This window comes from Triticum urartu, chromosome 1 (genome assembly GCF_003073215.2).
Source record: "Triticum urartu cultivar G1812 chromosome 1, Tu2.1, whole genome shotgun sequence".
Lineage (NCBI taxonomy): Eukaryota > Viridiplantae > Streptophyta > Magnoliopsida > Poales > Poaceae > Triticum > Triticum urartu.
This window is the reverse complement of record NC_053022.1, coordinates 527,163,146-527,184,570: the sequence shown is the minus strand read 5'-3', so window position 1 is coordinate 527,184,570 and position 21,425 is coordinate 527,163,146. Positions and strand designations below refer to the sequence as shown.

General features: G+C 43.3%; 2 protein-coding genes across 4 annotated transcripts; both read left to right on the top strand.

Moving 5' to 3' along the window:
- Positions 1–343: 343 nt before the first annotated feature.
- Positions 344–2,795, top strand: LOC125537563 (ALA-interacting subunit 1-like). The gene is made up of 8 exons (XM_048700884.1): positions 344–790; positions 929–977; positions 1,095–1,153; positions 1,271–1,345; positions 1,440–1,547; positions 1,645–2,025; positions 2,107–2,396; positions 2,483–2,795. Exons 2-8 carry the CDS (start codon positions 929–931, stop codon positions 2,541–2,543), a joined length of 1,023 nt encoding a protein of 340 aa, XP_048556841.1. The 5' UTR covers positions 344–790; the 3' UTR covers positions 2,544–2,795.
- Positions 2,796–7,695: 4,900 nt separating this feature from the next.
- On the top strand, positions 7,696–19,835 carry LOC125525819 (chaperone protein dnaJ C76, chloroplastic-like). 3 transcript variants are annotated; one of them, XM_048690832.1, is made up of 9 exons: positions 7,696–8,092; positions 8,300–8,428; positions 8,561–8,690; positions 8,794–8,914; positions 9,097–9,178; positions 9,404–9,454; positions 9,670–9,708; positions 9,865–9,961; positions 19,768–19,835. In XM_048690832.1, the coding sequence occupies exons 1-9, from the start codon at positions 7,823–7,825 to the stop codon at positions 19,818–19,820; spliced, it is 972 nt and encodes a 323-aa protein (XP_048546789.1). In that variant the 5' UTR covers positions 7,696–7,822; the 3' UTR covers positions 19,821–19,835. The 3 variants fall into 3 exon arrangements, with proteins under 3 accessions (XP_048546789.1, XP_048546783.1, XP_048546780.1); XM_048690826.1 differs by lacking the exon at positions 19,768–19,835 and adding an exon at positions 10,181–10,568 and having other exon boundaries at positions 7,697–8,092; XM_048690823.1 differs by lacking the exon at positions 19,768–19,835 and adding an exon at positions 10,178–10,568 and having other exon boundaries at positions 7,699–8,092.
- Positions 19,836–21,425: the final 1,590 nt, after the last annotated feature.

The window sequence follows — 21,425 nt, the reverse complement described above, 5'->3', positions numbered from 1 at the left end:
GGCAAAGGTGTACCACAGGGCTTAAATCAACAAATGCGTAAAACATTGGACGGCTAGGTAGGTTCAACATGTATGAAAGCATCTTTTGTGCTGTTAGTTTGTTACGCATGCTGCAAATCGACGCGCGAAAATCTTGGTTTGTTGGGTTCTGAACCTTGGCGTATGCATGCACCTCGATCGCTCCACCGTCTGCTTGCGGCGAACGGCTCTCCCGAGTCGCCGGAGCAGGACGGCTGCGGGGCATCGATACAAACACGGTCATCCCCGTCCGGCGTGTCGCCGTCACGCCTGCTCGCCGCGCACCAGCGCCGGCCGCCGTGACCGCGCGCGTGTCATAACTCAGGACATTATTTTCCAGAGCGTCGCCGCTCGCGGTGCTGTCATGCATCATGCAGCAGAGAAAGCCGCGCACAGACAGCAGCAGGCTCGTTCGTCTCTTTCCCCGTCCGTCGCCAGCACGAGGCAAAAATAGCATCCGCGCAACAGCCGCGCAGTCCGGTGCGCGGACGTAGACGGCGGAGGCCCGCGCGACGTGGCGGGCGGCTAGCGCGCGGGGAGGTCTCAAGTTCCGTTCCGCCATTCGAGCCAGCTCCCACGACGCCGACTGGGACGGGCGGACGGACGGACGCGTACGAGGTAACCAACCAGCCACCCACCCCCCGCAACCAGCCAAACCACACGAAGACGACGACCGATCGGAACCCCCTCCTCCTCCGGCCGTCCCGCGGGAGGCGATCACGACCGGACTCGCCTCACCTGCGCGCGCGTCGCTCTGCCCGCCGTCGATCAGGTAATTGGTTTGGTATGTACGATCTCCTTCTCGTCCGGCCCCCGATCAGGGCCGGCATAAACGCGTGATTCCGTTGGATACTACTTACTCATCGTGGCCGCCGGCCGATGGATCTGGTTGGTTTTCTTCTGTGCGCAGATGAGTGTGTCAGGGTCGGAGAGCGCGGCCTCGGCCAACAAGCCCAAGTGTATGTCACTATGCATGATTGTGCCGCATTCTTTGATTTCCCTATTTTGTTGAGAGAGAAAAAGACGCAGGTGCGTGTGTTCCTGTGACTGATTGAATTCCCGTTCCGTTTTGGCAGATTCTAAATTCACGCAGCAGGAGCTCCCGGCATGCAAGCCGTTGCTAACTCCAGGAATCGTACGATTTAATTATTACTCCATTCGTTTCTCTTGTGATAATTGCAAATGTAACATCGATCCAGGGTTACGTCTTTGTCAACCTGAATGTAACATGAATCCGTCGGTTGATTGATAGGTCATCGGCGCCTTCTCGCTCATCGGCATCATCTTCGTCCCGATAGGGCTCGCGTCGCTGTCGGCGTCGCAGGAGGTGAAAAATTCAGACTAGTGCAGTTGCAGTGCTACATGAACAAAATGCATTTCATCTTTGCTGTTCCCTAATTTGCCACTATTGCGAAATGCAGATTGTTGAACTGGTAGATCGATATGACGAGGAGTGCGTTACCGCCAGCGACAAGATCGGGTTCATCCAGGACTCCAAGGCCAACAAGGCGTGCACCAGAAAGATCACGGTGAGATTCAGAGAGACATCTTCTTATTCAGAAATGCGTCTGAACTTTGCTGGTTACACTCACACTTCAGAAGACAACATGGCATCTTTGTGTTCAGGTGCCGAAGCCGATGAAGGGACCCATACACGTCTACTACCAGCTGGAGAACTTCTACCAGAACCACCGGCGGTACGTGCAGAGCCGGAGCGACCAGCAGCTGCGCGACAAGGACTACAAGGACCCCAAGGCGGTGGCCAAGGCCTGCGACCCGGAGGCCACCACCGGCGACGGCTCCCTCATCGTGCCCTGCGGCCTCATCGCCTGGAGCCTCTTCAACGACACCTACGCCTTCTCCGTCAACAAGAAGTCGGTGACGGTGAACAAGAAGGACATCGCCTGGGCCAGCGACAAGAACAGCAAGTTCGGCAGCAACGTCTTCCCCGTCAACTTCCAGAAGGGCGGCCTCATCGGCGGCGGCAACCTCAACGACAAGCTACCTGTATGTGACCAAGTGTCTGTGATGCAGCATTTCCTTCTGAACTTGATCCGGCTGCGTTGCCTTGTTTGTGGTTTTGAGCAGCTGAGCGAGCAGGAGGACCTGATCGTGTGGATGCGGACGGCGGCGCTGCCGACGTTCCGGAAGCTGTACGGGCGGATCGAGGCGGACATCATGGCGAGCGACGAGATCACGGTGGTGATCCAGAACAACTACAACACGTACAGCTTCGGGGGCACCAAGGCGGTGGTGCTGTCGACGGCGTCGTGGATCGGGGGGAAGAACAACTTCATCGGCGTCGCCTACGTGGCCGTCGGCGGCATCTGCCTCCTCCTCGCCATGGGCTTCGTCGTCCTCTACGTCGTCAAGCCGAGGTAAATACTAGCATCCGACATGTTTATGTGCAGATAATTCATGTGTGATAAAGCAGCAAACGAATGTGTGGATGGATTTTGTTCAGGGCCCTCGGAGACCCCGCGTACCTGTCATGGAACAAGGAGGCCGCCGAGTACTCGCACTGAACGCGACGCTGAAATTACAAGGCCCGTTTTGTAGATGGATGCAGCAGGGATCGATAAAACGGTTTAGTAGCTGCTGTGTGTGCTCTTTCTGGTTGTTATTATTAGCTGGGTTTGGTGGTTGATGCAGGCAGCGTCTCAAACGTTGCTTTCTATACCTTCCTGAGCATAATCTTCTGATGATGCATGGTCTGAGGCTCCGGTCTGTGGCTCTTCCAGATCGTGATCAGCCTACGCGAGATGATCTAGGATATATCTAGGTGCGGCTCTTTTGTTTCCTGTCCATTAGCTGTAAAACATATTGTGGTTTCTGATAAATGAAATCGGAGAGAGCTCTACTTTTTTTTTCTGACGGTGCTACGGCGAGCTTACGCCGGCCTGAACCTTTGCATTAATAAACCAGAGTACATTTACGGCAGAGTAGATTGGGGGTTGGGAAAGAAAGTTCAGATTACAATCTCATAGATAAGTGATTCCAGTCTGCTTGGAGACTAGGGTATACATAAAGGTCCCGACTGTTGGACCATCTATATTTGACAGTTGAGACTTGAGACCTGCCTTGAGAGGAGAAATTCGAATGTAATTTGGTTAGGTGTGAGAGCAGCAGGCAAGAATTTAGGTCCTGACCCGCCTAAAAAAAGGCCCTACAGTGCTTATCGATCTTGAGGACAAACGCTCATAGGCAGCAACAGAGAATTCATGGCATAGATAGGCAAGACTCTAAGCACTAAACGAACCAGAAGTCCAGAATAGCCCGACCTGCGAGAGACAAAAGTACCCCTCGCCAACCTGCCAGATGGTGGTCAATCTTGTCAATGATGAAAAAGAAGTTTGAAAGGCAAGCCAAGGTATGACTGGGGAAGGAGGCAATAGTACACCCAAAGACAGGCGGATTTAGGCCCCAGGCAGCCCGGGCGGCTGCGTGTGGCGTGACGGCGAGTCCCTTCGTTGATTATAACTACTCCCTCCGTAAACTAATATAAGAGTGTTTAGATTACTACTTTAGTGATCTAAATGCTCTTATATTAGTTTACAGAGGAAGTACAATACAACACTTAGCTACAGTGCTTCGAAGCTGGCCTGGGGCCTGCCGTTTTCCTGGGTCCGCCACTAGGCCAAAGATATCAGCTTAATCCTTGGCGGTCTCCAGTTCAATGTGGATAGGAGCAAAAGTGCTTTTGTGAAAATTACTAAGCAGACCTGTTGCCTACGAGAATTGGAGCAGGATAGACTTGAGCGTCTGAAGCTTTTCAGAATCTGACTGAAGAATGATCAGCGTATCTTCTGCGTATTGATAGGGTGTGTTAGCAGGCCATCGGAAGAAGCTAGAAGAAGCAATCGTTGCAACGCAAGACGCCAGCAACAATTATAAATAGATAGGGGGGGCAGCGAATCTTCATGGCGCAGACCTGTTTTGCAGTTAATCCATGAACCTGGTTTCCCATTTAGAATAACCGCAAGCTTGAAAGGTTCATGTTTTGGATTCAGTCATAGTAGACCACGGGAAAACCTTTAGCATGCATGATGGCTGGCAGAGCCAACCAGGACACCGAGTCAAAAACCTTTTGGAAATCAAGTCTGAGAACTATAGCGGATTTTTTTGTGCTTCAAGCACGTTTGAACTATAGCGGACATAATTTAGGAATACAAACATTTTTGTACGCATATGGCCTACATTTGAATTATGCAAAATTAGGAAAAATGATTCATCGCTTTAAAAAAGTTCAAAAATTCGGGAAAAGGTTCATCGATTTTGAAAAAAGCATTCATCGATTTGAAAAAAGTTCATGATTTTCAAAAAAAGTTCATCATTTTGAAAAAGTTCATTGATTTTGAAAAAAGTTCACCGAATTGAAAAAGATATTGAATTTATGTTGAAAAATAGTTCATCAGAAAAGTTCATGAAAATTGGAAACAGTTCATTGATTTTGAAAGAAAATCACGAATTTGGAGAACATTCTCCGACTTTCGAAAAAATAAGTTCACGCATTTTTTGAGAAAAGGTACAGAGAAAAAAGAAAGAAAAGAAAAGACGAAAGAAAAACGTACAGATGAAAAGAAGTAAGAAGATAGAAGATTATAGAAAGAAACGATGGAACCAGGCACATTAGATGAGAGTGGCTGGTTGGTCGCTGCATTCACGCTGAACAAAGGAAGTCCCGTGTTCGAATCCCACCTCTCTAGCGAATGTTTTGCTGACAGAAAAAAGTAAAGGAAATGGGCTCTAGCGAATGTTTTGCTGACAGAAAAAAGTAAAGGAAATGGGCTCTAGCGAATGTTTTGCTGACAGAAAAAAGTAAAGGAAATGGGCCGGCCCAGCGGGGAGAGGGGGGCCAGCGCCGGTGAGGAGGGAGGGGTAGCCGCGAGAGAGCTGTCGAGGAAGGAGAGAGATGAAAAAAAAGAAAGCAAAAAGAGCTCACTGGCATGCGGATTCCGTGAGAAGGGAAATATTTATAAAACCCGGATACGCCGAATCTGAGTTTGCACATTTGCTCAAGTACCTTAAAATATTGAATCTGAGTTTGCACATTTGCTCAGGTACCTCAAAATATTTTGGAATGCACACTCTAATAATCTAGTACATGACTTTCTTACTCTTTTTTGAACATCTCGTAGTCGACAGGAATGTCACCTTCCACTGAAAACGTATCACTGGAAATACTAAAATTAATTCAGGATAAATGCAAGTATCGGGACTTAAACCCTAGCGGGCTAGGATCCACTATTCACCTAACCATATCAACCATAGGCTGGTTTGCATGTCACCTTCTTGTAATCTTGTAAGTACCATCTCAACAACTAAAGTTGCATTTCCTCGCCAAAAGAAGAAGAAGAAGAAGAAGAAGAAGAAGAAGAAGAAGAAAAAGTTGCATTCTTTGGGGAATCTGGAGTTGCTCACATCCAGAGTTTTTCTAACGGAAGATGCTACTACTTACCAGAGTTATCTCCCGTTGGCACCCCTCTCTAACCTTGCTGGCAGCTGCTCCGTGGCACGGGTCATACGCATATGCAAGTATCCAACGTGCGTGCGACCCATGCGTCCACACGTACCGTGCACGCATGTGCAACGTTGCAGCTCGTGGCTGCCCCACGTCGGCCAGCCACCACTGGGAAGCAAACAACGACGTACGGCGTCGCCATCCGGGCACGGGAGATCGATCTCACATGGCTCCACGCAACTGTAGTCATCCTTGCTTGTTTGACGTGTTCGCCTGCTACTTCCATGTAGAAATGCTGAACCCTTGAGCGCCAAACATTTTGACAATTTTGCGCCAATCAGTTGCAATTTTGCAACGTCTCACCAACCAATTGCACCCTTCACCGTTTCGTTTGAACAAATGCCCATTGGGTGGATACAACTCTGGATTTGCTAGTTCTCAAGCAACTGAAAATTGAATTTGTGTATGTCGATTTCCATAGAGATGAGTGCAGTCCTAGGCTCGAGACGCGACAGGGCGCGGCGGCGTCCCCAGCTATGGCTCGCCCGAGCCGGAGCCTTGACGGGTTCGGGTGCGAGAGGGGGGTGGTGAGATTTGTTGTGGAATTTGTCAATTGAGTAAAGTAATAATATTAAGAACTAGATCATCTAACCAGTGAATGAAAAAATGAAATTCGATTTTCAGGATTTTTTTTGAATAAGAGATAAATAAACAATTGAATTTGAAAAAAAAAACTTCTTTCTATTTTGGATAATTTCTTTTTCAATAGGACCCTTTTTTTGGAGTTGCGGGAAGGTTGTCAGCGACGGAGATCATGCCATGATATAGAGGGACGGAGTGGTTAGGCCTATGGAGGTGGGTGGGTCAGGGAAGAATAATCACAAATATAATAAGTTGTTGGTGGTGTTGCTTGCTAGCAAGGCGCATCAAACTGTTCTAGTGATTGTGGTGTTGTTGCTCCGAGCAAACGAATTTACCGGTTTATGTTAGTGTCGTCGATGTGATCTTCTCGGGCGTCATTCCCTCATCGACCACGTCGTTGTGGAGACTCCACCCCCAATTGTTGGGGGTCCCCTTCTACGGGGGTGAAAATCCATGCCTGTCTTTCTGGATCGAACGATGTTGGTGTTTTTGAAGCCACATCCGGTTACCACACTTAGCAGAAGAGTTAGCCGCCGATGGTTTTGGGTGCATCTCGTAAGGCGAGCAACACTAACTTGGGTTGCAGTGGCTTGCTATGTTTTTCAGAGTTGGAGCGCCTCCTCCCCCATTGATTATGGCTTCTCTTCGACATCGAGTAGATGGTAGTTTATTGTGCTTTTTGTGGCAGTTGTGTCCACCCGGCGACACTTTATTAGCTAGGTAGTGTGGCCGTAGGGTAGTGGATTTTCCTCGGGTTTTACTCAACTAATCGAGTTTTGTGAGGTTTTTGGTTTGATTTTTCTCATAAATTAGACCAGTTTTCTCCTTCGAGTGAAAATAGTAGAAACCCCATGTCATCTGACAAGGTTCGTCAAAAGCAATTTCACATTGGGCACAGATGGTCATATCATGTTACGAAAATTGCAACCAGTCTCCCCGTGTCAAATTGGGACACCGTCATGTCACCCTTCCCTTTTCCTCCTTATTTAGAGCACAAAGTTTCACCCCAAAATATGGTTGTTCCAAAGCTTTAGAATTTTTGCAGAAATTCAAAGAAAGAACAAGCTCATGTAACACCCAATAAGATCTAGGCCTTGTTTGTTACAGCTTTGGTTGGATTTTAATCATCTGTGGATTCGCTTCAGTGCCGAAGCTGATTGAATCAGCTTCACCACCGAAGTACATTTCAAGGTGCTTTAGAAAATTGCACTAAAATGACCCAAATCTAGATTCAGCTTCACTGACAAAGCTAATTTCAAATAACTGTTTGTTTCAGATTTCAGATTCGGCTTCACCGGCAAAGCTAATTTGGTCCCAGAATCCGGAACAAACAGGGCCCTACTAACATCTAGATAGAGACCTATGGAATTGGGACGTGGAAAATCAGACACCATTTTTTTTCTAACCACGTCTCTTTGCTCTGAAAGGTCTTGATAGAAATATATCCTATGAATGAATTTAAAGTCTACAAAATATATCCTATGAATAGAAATATATCCTATATATACTACGACAATACGAGTTTCTGCAAGGACCCTCGTGTAAAAGAGCCTCTGTTAATTAAGCACTTAAGTCTGAACTCTGACTGAAGCAGAGCTACACGGAAGAAGAGATCGGCAAGAAAACCCAACTCTGTTGCCGCCTTCTCCGCTTCTCCTCCGTCCGTCGTCTCCGGCCGGCATTCTCCCCTCGCACTGCCCAATGGCTCCTCCTCTCCCCTCGCCGTCGCTGATCTCCACCACCTCGGTCCCGACGCTCCGCATCGTCTCGCCGGTGCCGTCTTCCCGCTGGTGCCGCCGCGCCCGGCCGTTGGCCTCCGCTGGGCTGGGGGGAGCCGCGCGCAGAGACCGGCGCCGGAGCCGGAGCACGCGGGGACGGAGGGGCATGAGGATCCGTGCCTACACGGCGGAAGCTGAACACGGGAGGTGGGAGGAGGATGTGGCCGACGATTTCTACTCTGTTCTTGGCGTCGTAAGTGTTCTGAAACAATCCTTACTAATTCTGCAAGTATGTCAATTAGTGCTTAGAATGAAAAATCGAGTGCCTAATCTAAGAGTAAAGAAATGTCCATTGGAACGCATATTACCTAGAAATCCCCAGATCAGGGGGAAATTATGCTTGCTATTTCTGAATAAGTCCCTGATATGTGACACCTGATTCTGATTGTTGCACCACCAGATGCCAGATGCAACCTCCGAGGAAATCAAGAAGGCGTACTACAGCTGCATGAAAACGTGCCACCCGGACCTCAGTGGAGGTGACCCTGATGTGACCAACTTCTCCATGTTCATCAACGAGGTTTACACGGTAGGAGCCTTCAGTACAAGTTTTCGGTTGCTTATGGATGCAAATACGCAACTGTTCTGGAAGATGCTTGATTTTCCACTGAAATTGTCTTTGCTCACAAAGCTAACAAGAGTTGTGGGATTCGAAGAGCAGGTGCTGAGCGATCCGGTGCAGCGTGCGGTGTATGATGAGATCCATGGGTACACGGCAACGGCGACCAACCCTTTCTTTGATGACAGTGCAGTCAAGGATCGCGTGTTCGTCGATGAGTTTACCTGTATAGGTATTGATAAATTTTATTTGAGGAATTATTGATAATTTTTTCATAACAAATTTGGTTCTTCGTAAGGGAGTCAGTGTATTTTATCTTGTGCACGTCGTTTCAGGATGCAGAATTTGCGCCAACGTGTGCCCCAGTGTCTTTGAAATTGAGGACGAATTTGGGAGGGCAAGAGTCTGCTCCCAGAGGGGTAACCCGGAGCTCATTCAGGATGCCATTGATAGTTGGTGAGTATACAAAGGCCACCATAATATTTATTTGGAGTTTATGTCCTGCCAATTATCCCCATCATTATATCCAAGTCCTTGCAAGAGTTTCAGATTTCAGATTTTATTTTACACTTTCATTATATTATATAGTGCACATGTTAAAGTTGTTGCACTGAACTTTCTCGTATTTCCGTTTCCAGCCCAGTTGACTGTATTCACTGGACTTCTGCTGCACAACTTTCACTCCTTGAGAGTGAAACACGAAGAATAGAAAGGGTCAATGTAAGACGACTTTCTTTCAGACATACAGTTCTACTTCTCTATATGATCATATAAGCTATTGGTTACGTATGAGGACCTTGTAGTTCACTTTGGTAGAAAAATGTGTATTATTCTGAAAACTCCAAATAAAAGTATACACAAGAAAATTCCTGTGTTTACTCTGCTTTATTATTTCAGATAATTTGTAGTTTCAGTATAGTAATTCTGGTTTCCAATTTTGGGCAGGTTGGGCTGATGAATGCTGGGATGGGAGTTTCAGTCAACGTCTTTCGAATGGTAATAGTCGCTTCATTCATGTGATTTTATTTGCTTATCTAATTTACTCCCTAAGCATGCTCCCAAAATTATGTATTTCTTCTCAATGTTGATAGGCTTTTGGCTACCATAGTACAAAGTGCAGTTCAGTTCTGTTCAAATTCACGGGTCTGTAGATATTGCCTGCTGCAATATGCTATTATTTACTTGTTATTAAGATACTTCTTATTTGGCAGGCAAGTGCGAGTTGGGAAAAGCGACAAGCAAAAGTCTTGGTATAATCCTTCCCATTTTGTTCATTTGTATAATGCCATATTCCCTCGAGAATTTCATGATTGTTTCCCAATGTCATATATTCGACTGGAACTGAAGATATATCATTGGTTAGCAAAGGAACTAAAACAAGTATGTAAACCTATCGCCTTTTACAGGAAAAAATCAGAACACGGATGATGAACCAAAATAATTCAGACACGACTAGCCCTTGGAGTGATATCTGGGGTTCTCCAACGCGATACCAAAACACTGGTAATGTTTCTGCAAATAACATACCCTCAATAAAATCCTTCCATTTAAAAAAGCATATCTTATAGCAATACCTCTTTAGTTGGTACCATTATGAATTTGTATCACTTTCCTACGGAGCCGATAGAACAATATTGACTCAAAACAAATGTGTTCTCTTACTGTCTGTTCATTCCGGTATGGCTGTATTACGGAATCTGATTAATTAAAATCAAACAGAAGATGAAGAAGCATCAGAGAGAGCGAACAGAGCGGCAGCAGCTGCTAGGCGATGGAGAGAATACTCAAGGAAAGGTGCCGACAGGCCTCCAAGATACAAACTTCCAGATGCAGTAGGCAAGAAAGAGTAGCAACAGAACAGAGGAGTTTACATATTGATTCCTGCTGATACCATTTGATCAGATTTAGCTACATGTATAGTCTAATGGTATGTAGAGATAGATAACCAAGAAGATATAGCATCCTGTTTCTTCTGCCAAGATTCCCATTTTTCATCTAAAAATGGTGATGTAGCTGATGTTGACGAACTGTAGAGTACACAGACCCAACTGTAAAACATTCAGAGTGTAACATCAAGTGTATAATGTACATTAGCGCCTTGGCAACCTGAGACCCATGCATCTTCGCTTACCCGTGCTTGTGCAGATGAATTCCGGGGCAAATTTCCTTTGGCAGCAGCCCGGCCGGCAACCACCGACACACCCTGGTGTCTGACGGCGCCACCATCTGCCAAAGGAGACCCTGCCCAGCAATTCAGCTGCACATCTTCTACACAATAATGACCACAGGTTCACAGGAAACTCTCACTGCTCCCCCTCGTGTGGAACTCTGTTTCATCCGGGGAGCACACATGGTTAGTGATCACCCTGCAGCAGGGGCATTTATACCCGTTCTGGTCCTGCATGGTGCACCTTTCTGAGCTCTGGCTGCAAAGGCACAATGAGGATCGAACTGAGGATATACCATAGGACAATGCCAGGCCTAGACTGGATGATGCTTCATACAAGGCTGAATAGGAGAGGCCATTGCAATGTATGAGTCGTCGTCAAGCACATTTTACCAGTTACACGTGCTAAGAAATCATGTGACAGCATCTAAGCAATCAGTCTTCTTCGTTTAGTACAACCATGCTAGCCTCTAATTCAGTGCAGACAGAGAGGAAACGATGGGACAGTACAACTCAGGGTAGACAGAATTGCGATTTTACTGTATGATTCTAGAACCACTTTAAGATCCAAATTAACTCCTATGATTCTACGATTTTGGTTAGTAGAATCTACATTTCCATGATTCTAGTAGTGAAGATTCTACGATTTAAGATCCTGGCAGGGGTGCTCCGATCCGATTCAGAATCATGATTCTGATTACCTTGTACAACTCTATTAGCTAGCCTCTAATTCAACGTCCTAATCTAACATCATGTACAAAAAGCCTGACTGCCTAATGTAAAGAACACAATCAGCCAGAGCTTTGTGACCCTTGCTCTATTTCTTTTTGCGGGATGTGTGAGCTTTAATTCTGTGTATTATCTAATGATGTGTAGTGTCCTGTAAATTCCATCGGCTAAATCTAATGATTGTGACTACTAGTTCATATTAGAGGGTCATGACTACTAGTGCAGTAATAGCAAGTTCAAGCAATATAGCAGGATTGTACATGTATAATTTAAGGGTCGATATTTGATTTTAGGTAGCCTGTGAATATGCAAATCTTGTTGAGTCTGTTGGTTTCAACAGATGGTTTTCACTTCTAGTGAGATGAGATGTCGATGACATTCACCGAATTTCTGTAGACACTAAAATCTATACCTTTCAGTTAAAATATTTCAATAGTACATATGAATTTAGGTATCTTTAAGAAATTCCAAATACTTGGTTGAATTCAAGTGAATGTTTCGGCCCTTTGGCCAGAATGCAAACCGAAATCACTAGTCATTGTGATAATTTCGGTTGTTGCTGAAATATTTCTGAAATTGTAAGTGAAAATCACATGGACCCATATTGTTTAAGGAGAAAACTACTTCTACAAATCTCCCCACAAAAAAGAATAAATCTAAAGATATTAAGTACCCGAAACATTTCAGCCACTCATAGCATCTCCAATAGCTTGTCTATATGGATGTTTATACTCGTTTTCCACGACGTGAGCCCAAAACAGGCGTCCAACAGCTTGTCTATATGGTCGTCCAAATATACACATCCTCTAAATCGACCTCGACAATGTCCACGCCTGGACAATGTGAAGGCGTCGTCCAAACTCAGCTGAAGTCATGATTTCTTCCTTTCCCCAGCGACGGCCCACCTGTCATGGTCCTTGTATATAGACGTTCTGATGCAAAACTGGACGTGTATATGAGGGAATCTTTTTAGACCATTGTCTATATGAATATATAGACATCCAAATATACACATGCTATTGGAGATGCTCTATATGGGTGGGTTTCAAGTGGGTGTTGCCAAAATTGCTGGTATCTCTAGGCTGAGTACACATTGTGGCTAGCTTACAATAATTTATTGTTTCAATTCTACATATTCAGGCCTATTACAAAAAAATGATTTTCATAGACAATAGGCATGTGACCATGACTAAGTGTCGACCGCTAATTAAGCAATTGTATGTACAAAGGAGTACCGCCAATGAGCGAGACCGTAGAAAGGGCTTGAGGGGAAACCTAATGTTGGCAACTCATACACACTCTAGAGTTCATTAATTTTTGTTGCAGTGAACTGGAATTCATTATTTATTTACTCCTAAATTTGATACTCTTGCACTAGAAACTTGTATCAAACAATGTATTTGATTTGTGCAATCTAGTATGCTCTACCAAATACTATGGACAAGGCCACATAAGTAAATCCAGATGTATACATAATTTATGAACTAATGCTATAAATATATTGTAAACATTTTCTTAAACTAATCTAATAAAATAAAAGACAAAATTCAACTATGATTTAGCACAACAACAACAAAACATTTGTGATGACAAAATCAACTATTATTTGGCACAACTCCAAAGTGATTAGGATAATTTTCATTCAAAAATGTTCCTGAATCTGTTTTTATAGGATACGGTAAGAGATTTTGACATCCGACAACAATCTGATCTGAATACGAGACCGATTGATAGGATACGGTATAGGATATGGTATTACTAATGGGTATGATGCAGTAGGATAATCCATTTTTAGACGGGTAATCAACCTTTTAAATTCCTAAACCGATTTATGGGTGAAGTTTTTAGTATTAGCTAGCAATACATGAATGCTATCTTTACTTATGATACAAACATATGATTGTTAGTGATTTATTTGGCTTATTTTAATATCATCTAGTGTTTATGTATAATTTTATTTAAAGCATTTATATATTCCATGTATATGAATATGGTAAATGATCATTTCCGATCTGACGCTGTTCCATTACACCATGCCTGAATCAACATAATCCAGTACTGGAATCCGCATTCATTTAGCTTCCAAATTCAAAACTAAATATGGAATATGATACAGTAAAATGATTACCTGTCCGAATCCAATCCAGTCTCATCGCTAAAAATAAGTAATACACATATTGGACAATTTCAATGGAACCCTGTCTCTGCGAATCAACCTGTGGTTGAGATGGTTAGGTGGACAGTGGTATCACCAACCCACCAGGGTTCAAATCCTGGTGCTCGCATTATTCCTGGATTTATTTCAGGATTTCCGACGATGCGCTTTCAGTGGGAGGAGACGTTTCCGTCGACGACAAGGTGCCTACGGTGACTTCGTAAATCTCAAGATGATATGCCGGCTCAGTCTCTCGAAGGTGCTCATAGGGATAGAGTGTGCGTGTATGCATTCATAGTGGTGAGTGTATGCGCGTGTATATGAGCGCTTGTGTCTGTACTGATGCTAAAAAAATGGAACCCTGTCTCTTTCTCTCACCATCTCTATAAAATACGAAGTAAACAAAAACAGTTATGAGAAAAGAGCAGGTGACCCAAAGTTGGACATGCCTTTTTTTAGTGGGATCTTGATGTGTCACTGTTTTGTCGCAAACGCCTCTCTGGACTAGCGAGTTCAGAGAGAAATTTGATAGGGAATATAATGATATTATCTTATGAGTGTCATGTAGGATAAATATTGAGGTGAAGGAGAGAGAAATCATAAGAAAAGCCTTGTCTTCTCCTATTTAAAAAATGATCTCTTAGCGTAATATGTTTCACCATGTTTTTAAAAATAATTAGTTATTTAAGATAAAGCTAAAAAATAACTATTGTAGACATGCTTTTGTTGTCATCTTTAAATTACATGCAAGACTTAAGATAAGAATGTCTTATCAACCACTGTACATATCTTTAATGGCATAAAGTTGAAACCGAATCGCGGAAAGGCGGAAGACGATGCAATCTGCGAGCAAGAAAGAAAATTATTGTTCCATTGGATATCTGAGAGCATGTTCCGCGGGCTAGCTTTTGGTTCCCTGCACGGATGGACCCTCCTCTGTCACGCACGGGGACTTGTCCGTGTTCTTTGATTCAGACACACCATTTTTTTCTTCTCCGACATTTATACGTGTTAGTCCGCCAGCGTCATGCATGGAGTCACAGTCGATGAATTTATTTTTTAACATAGTACGAACGCAGTGTCACAACCCTGGTTACACCAAAATGGAAAATTGAGCGGTTCCGACATGTGCCGATAGATCTGAAGCCAGTCATTGCAATCTGAAGATTAGTGCAGTATAAAAAGCAAAGTATTCTGTTTCAGCAATACATAGATACAACCTGCAAATAGTGTACATGGGGTTCCACCAATGTCAGCTTTTGGTCAGATAACACATGGTATTGCATGCATGAGCTTCCCATTCTCTCTCTTCTCTCCCCCAAAATAATCCATCCATTTATTTCAGCTTTGCTAACTGAAAATCATTCATATCTCTTAAACCAAACTTCCGATTTATATATATTTGAACTCATGTCGCAAAGACCTTTAAAACAAGACCGATTTTGGATACATTTAAAATGAGTTTAAAATCCGTGAAACACATTTCACATATTTCACCCGCTTGAAATCTTATGAATAAAATGTTTTCAATCAGTTCCACAAGTTCAAATTTCAGTTTTATGTAGTTTTTCACTTTCAGAACTTAAATTTCACTTTTCACTTGCTTGTTTCAGATAAATCATATCTACTTCAATCACACATTTTTGGAAGATCATATTTAACAATTTTAAAATAAACCATCTCACATTTGCAAATGATCACTTTCAGAAGTAGACATTTCAGTTCATATTGTTTTTCACTTTCAAAAGCTATATCTTACTTTTCACTAGCTTGACAAATATCACATATATTACAATTGCACATTTTTTAAAATAACATGTTTCACACTCTTGAAATAAAATGTTACACGTTTCAAAATAATCGGTTTAACAAGTTGATTTTTCACTTCATATTGTTTTACTTTCAGAACTTACATTTCACTTTGCGCTGGCTTGTTTCACAAAAAAGCACATATACTGTAATTGCACATGTTTGAAATAACATGTTTCACTCTTGTGAAATAAACTTTTACACATTTGAAAATAATCAGTTTCACAAGTTAACATTTCAGTTCCATATTATTTTTCACTTTCAGAACCTACATTTCACTTTCCATTGACTTGTTTCATAAAAACGCATGTATTTCAATTGCACATCTTTTAAATAAGATGGTGTTTCACTTTTTTGAAATAAACTGTTACACATTTAAAAAAATTCAGTTTCACAAGTTGACATTTCAGTCCATGTTGGTTTTCACTTTCAGAACCTACATTTCACTTTGCACTAGCTTGTTTCAAAAAAATTCATCTATTTCAATTTCACATAATTGAAGAAGCATATTTTGCTCTTTTGAAGTAAACCGTTATACATTTCATAATTTTCAAATTCACAAGTTGAGATTTTAGTTTCACATTTTTTTTCACTTTCGGCAGATGCATTTTACTTTTCACTGGCTTGTTTCACATAAATCACATCTATTTCAATTGCACATTTTTGAAATCACATATTTTACTCTTTTGAAATAAAATGTTACACACTTCCAAATAATTAGTTTCACAAGTTGATATTTGAGTTAAATAGGTTTATGTGAAAAAATTTATTTTCACATATTTCTAATGAAATAGGTTTGTTTTAGATTTTTCTAGTGAAATGGGTTTATTTCACATATGAAATGTGTAACATCGAAAATTGAATGTGTTCGAAATGTATCCAAAATTGTTCTAATTTTGAAGTTCTTGACGCCACGAGTCCAAATATATAAAAAGTTTCAAAAACGAGTGCATTGTTTAAAAGATATGGTTGATTTAAATTGTTTGAGAAAATAAAGTCTATGGATTTGTTTTGTAGGTAGAGTGAGAGCAGAGACCATTATGCTGTCACTGATTTAACTAAAAAGGAAGATACAAGAAATATACTAATAATATACATCTAGGTGGGCCATACAGTCTCACAAATCTCAGAAAAAATGGATGACCTCAGATGTACCAACCGCGCAAAATGACTTTGCGCTGGCTACACATGGAGGCCCATTATTAACTACTGGCGTGGCATGTTCTAAGAGGAAGAGAAGGTCCAGCTCCAGGTTCGGCTCAGCCACCTGGGAGCTATGCTCTTGTGTGTGGGGTTACGGTAATGTAAAGACTGAGGTCTTTTTTGGTTTGGAGGAATTTCATAGAAATTATAGATGATATGATTCTCATAGGATTTTTTCCTTAAGAACCCTTTGGTTCATAGAAATGGATTCTTATTTTTATATAGGATTGGTTCATATCCTTCACATTTCATAGGAAAATAAAAATGAGTCTAGACTCAATGAAAAAATTCTTTTGGTGTGAACCAAATGACATCTCGTTTTCTATTCCTACTCATAGGATTTGAGATACATGTCATCTCATTTCCTACAAATTTCCTATTCCTACGATAATCCTATCCTATGAACCAAAAAAGGCTTGAAAGGCTCTTTTCCCTTCCCACTCTTCCTTCCTCCTGGCCTTCCGCTCTATTCTTCCCGTCCTCGTCCCAAACTTCTCTAGATTTGTATCGTGAGAGAGATAATTGAATCAACTTACATAAGGTACATAACATGTAGATGCTCACAACATGACATACACTCAACCCTATGAACGCACATACGCACATCCTACTCCTTTGAGAACCTCTAAAATACTGAGACGGAATAATATCTTGAGATTAATGAAGTCGCCAAAGATGCCTTCATAGTCGACGGGAACTTCTGCCCCCACTGAACTCACATTGTCGAAAGATTTAAAATAAATCCAGAATAGTGCGACCACGAGTGTCAAGTCTAAGACTTGTACCCTGATGGGTTGATTCGACCACAAAGAACATAACCATCCGAGTTACATTCAGTTTGCACTCTATAACACTAGTACAGAAAAGCCCAGTGGCGACGTGGCAAAAAATGCCTTGGTGGCTTGGACACCTCACACCACGAATATGGCGCCATTGATAAAAAATGGTGGTGTTGGCGGCCCACGCCACTCGTAATGCAAATACTGCAATACAAATACTGATGGCGTACCATGTGTCCGACGCCAACAGTAATATTTCATCATCAATGACATGTCATGTTGGCGCCATGCCGGCCTCCATGGTGATGACTTGTTCCACCCTTGGTGGGCCAGCAACTACCTGCCATTGCACCTGAGAATGTCCACCTCGTGGTTGCATTTGCCGCCAACATGAATAGAGTGAAGCGAGAGGAAGCCTAGTGTGGGTGGCGCCTGGCCTGCGGCATAAACCAGCGAACTTACAAAACAACACAACCGTCTTAAGGAAAAGACCGTGGCCTCCCCCCTGCATGTGCGGGGCAACACATGAGGGTGGCGCGGTGCACGTCCCACTTGTCGCAGCTGAACTAGCCCAGTGTTGCCGAAGACACCAATAGGCGGGTCCGACTGGCCCATCATGCACGGGACCTCACACGCGAGTGAGTTGAAAAACCCATAGGATGGTCGACCCGCGTGTGCTCGCGATACATTTGTCATGGACCTTCGAGGCGGGTCGCCCGGGTGTGCCCTGTCCAGGCAAATTGAATGCCGCAGAGAAATCCTGAGAGGCCCCATGGCATGCCACCTGGGAATTGACGGTACCGAGGGCACTCTCGCCCATGAAGTCCCGGATACTCCAACATTCTTTATTGGAGTAATAATTTAGTCTATAGGTGTAGCATAACTATTTCGTAGATAACGGCGGGACTCGTTGGTGGGTGTGTTTTATCCTTGTGGGTATGAGCATGGTACATGTGCCAATCGGTGGGAGTACTTGAAAAAGTAAATACAATGGCTTTTTTGCCCTCAATTTTTTTGATAGAGCAAAGCTGCAACTACTACTAGTCCTAGCATCATATATACCTCCTGTTTATATACTAGAGCCGTGAGTGGTGACATGACCCACATAAACAAATATGCAGACCGTCTCTCCATCTGTTTGCCCGAGCTTCATGTCTTGAAGTGAAAAAAAACTCTGTCGCAATTGCTATATTGACACAACCATGCTTATGTATGAGCGGCATTGGGAAAAAAGACTCCACGTCCATGAGATCTTTAGGCTGTGTTCGGTTGGCATGGTTTTGAAGGGGTTTGGCAGGGATTAAATCCCATACAAGTCAAATCCCTGCCAAAACCACTCCAATCCCTTTGAGACAGGGTGTAACCGAACAAAGCCTTAGGGATATCCCATCTTTAGCCTCAAGTCTGTCCCATGTTACCAGGATGTGCTTCACTCCTTGACGCATGCTTGCACCGATCACTTTGACTTGTGATGGAACATGATTCCAATGCTTCTCGTTGCATCCTGGTCGCTCGCCGGTGTCGGATTGCTTGGGTCACAGACGTGGCGATGCAGTTGGGTCCGTAGCGGATGACCAAGCCATGCACGTATGCATACGTGCCTGGAGCCCAAGCCATGGACGTAAGGATGTGCACAGCCTCACAGTATCTGGCCTTAGTTCTTGCTGCTCAGGTGGGTGCATGGAGTTTATGACGCAGAGGGACGGAGGCAACGTCCTGGACTTGCCGGAGCAGTCGGGTCGGGCACGGGAGCGAGGCTGGTGCTGCCATCTCTGATGCACGTGAGGTGCTTGATGTAATGCCCAACCAGAGAAGAGTAGGAATAAGAAGACTAAGTCAACATGCCCACATGGCAGTTTTCTTTGGCCTGATGGGTGGGTCCCACCAGTCAGAATCGCCACCAAAGAAATTATGAGGATAATTTGTTTGATGCCAACATTTGGCACTGTCAATACTTGGCAAGCCAACAATTGACAATATCAAAAGAGTGAAATGCGCCACTAGTCCACGAACTCAAACTGATTGCACACTTTAGGCCATCAACTCAAAAAGTGATCAGATTTAGTCCACAAACTCATTTATTTGATCAAATAAGGCCAAAACCGATTAGACAGGAGAAAAACCGACCACATGGATGCCATGTCAGCGTTCCTTAGACCGTTGTGTAACTAACTATTTTTTACAGGGCCCTTTTTGCAAACTGATCGGTTTTTCTAGCAACCTATCTTAACCAATGTCGTATAATGAAAATATAATAAATAAAAACCACCGAGCATATGATATGAACCTACAACCTGTAGGCGTTGGTAACTAGTTGCTGACCATTACAACCTGACTTCTGTAATATTTTGCATCCGACTATATATATTCCTAGATGGGTTAGCATGAAGTTGATTCAGGATGCCAACCATGTCTATCCATTCCTATATGGTTGTATTACTGGGTCTGATTAATCAAAACCAAACAGAAGATGAAGAAGCGTCAGAGAGAGCGAACAGAGCGATGGCAGCTGCGAGGTGATGGAGAGAATACTCAAGGAAAGGTGCCGATAGGCCTCTGAGTACAAACTTCCAGATGCAGTAGGCAACAAAGAGTAGTAGCAGAACAGAGGAATATTTATCCTGATTCCTACTTATATCATTTTAGCTACCTGCATAGTATAGTCTAATGGTGTGTAGAGATAGATAATCAAGATATAGCTCCCTTTTTCATCTGTAAATGGTGATGTAGCTGATGTTGACGAACTGCAGAGTACACAGACCCAACTGTAGAACATTCAGAGTGTAACATCAAGTGTATAATGTACATTAGCGCCTTGGCAACCTGAGACCCATGCATCTTCGCTTACCCGTGCTTGTGCAGATGAATTCCGGGGCAAATTTCCTTTGGCAGCAGCCCGGCCGGCAACCACCGACACACCCTGGTGTCTGACGGCGCCACATCTGCCAAAGGAGACCCTGCCCAGCAATTCAGCTGCACATCTTCTACACAATAATGACCACAGGTTCACAGGAAACTCTCACTGCTCCCCCTCGTGTGGAACTCTGTTTCATCCGGGGAGCACACATGGTTAGTGATCACCCTGCAGCAGGGGCATTTATACCCGTTCTGGTCCTGCATGGTGCACCTTTCTGAGCTCTGGCTGCAAAGGCACAATGAGGATCGAACTGAGGATATACTCTAGGACAATGCCAGGCCAAGACTGAATGATGCTTCATACAAGGCTAAATAGGAGAGGCCATTGGAATGCATGGGTGGTCAAGCTCATTTCCTGTAAAGAAGAATCAGATACCTGCTAAGAAATCAGGTTACGGGCATCTCCACGATCGATCTGCTTCGCTAGGTACAATCGTAAAAGCTAGTCTCTAATTCAGCGTCCTAATCTAAAATCATATACAAAAAAGTCTGATGACCTAATGTACAAAAACACAACCAGCCAGAGCTTTGCGACCCTTGCTCTATTTCTTTTTGCGGGATATGCGAACTGTAATTCTGTGTATCGATCTAATGATGGGTAGTGTCCTGTAAATTCCATCGGCTAACTTTAATGATGTGTAGTCTCCCATAAATTATAATTGCGCATGATTATCAAAAAAATCACAAATAAGTAAATGCGCAGACCTTTGTTCAAAGATAATTAGAACCGTTTTCCTCACAATTGTGCGGACACCATGCTAGTTATCATTAAAGGGCCGGCCATGACTATTAGCACAGTAATAGCAAGTCCAAGCAATATAGCAGGATTTTACATCTACAGTATAATGTAAGGGGTGATGTTTGATTTTTGGTAGCCTTTCACTTCCAGTGAGATGTCAATGAAGTCCACTGAATTTCAGTAGACACTAAAATATTTACCTTTCGGTTAAAGTATTTCAACAATGTCAGTAGTGCACATGAATTTCAAGTGAATGTTTTGGCCCTTTGGACAGAATGCAAACGGAAATCACTAAATTCACCACAGGGATTTCGGTTGTCGCTGAAATATCTCTGAAATTGAATGTGAAAACTATATAGACCGATATGGTTTTAGTGGAGACAACTACTTGTACAAATCTCCTTGCAAAAAACAAGTATAAATCTAAAGATATTAAGTACCCGAGACAAGTCAACAGCTGAAGCTCAGGT

Coding starts and splice junctions, on each gene's coding strand:
- LOC125537563 (XM_048700884.1), top strand. CDS start 929: ATGAGTGTGTCAGGGTCGGAGAGCGCGGCCTCGGCCAACAAGCCCAAG. Junction 2,026..2,106: donor ACCTCAACGACAAGCTACCT/GTATGTGACCAA, acceptor GGTTTTGAGCAG/CTGAGCGAGCAGGAGGACCT. Junction 2,397..2,482: donor CTCTACGTCGTCAAGCCGAG/GTAAATACTAGC, acceptor GATTTTGTTCAG/GGCCCTCGGAGACCCCGCGT.
- LOC125525819 (XM_048690823.1), top strand. CDS start 7,823: ATGGCTCCTCCTCTCCCCTCGCCGTCGCTGATCTCCACCACCTCGGTC. Junction 9,455..9,669: donor CAGTCAACGTCTTTCGAATG/GTAATAGTCGCT, acceptor CTTATTTGGCAG/GCAAGTGCGAGTTGGGAAAA. Junction 9,962..10,177: donor AACGCGATACCAAAACACTG/GTAATGTTTCTG, acceptor AAAATCAAACAG/AAGATGAAGAAGCATCAGAG.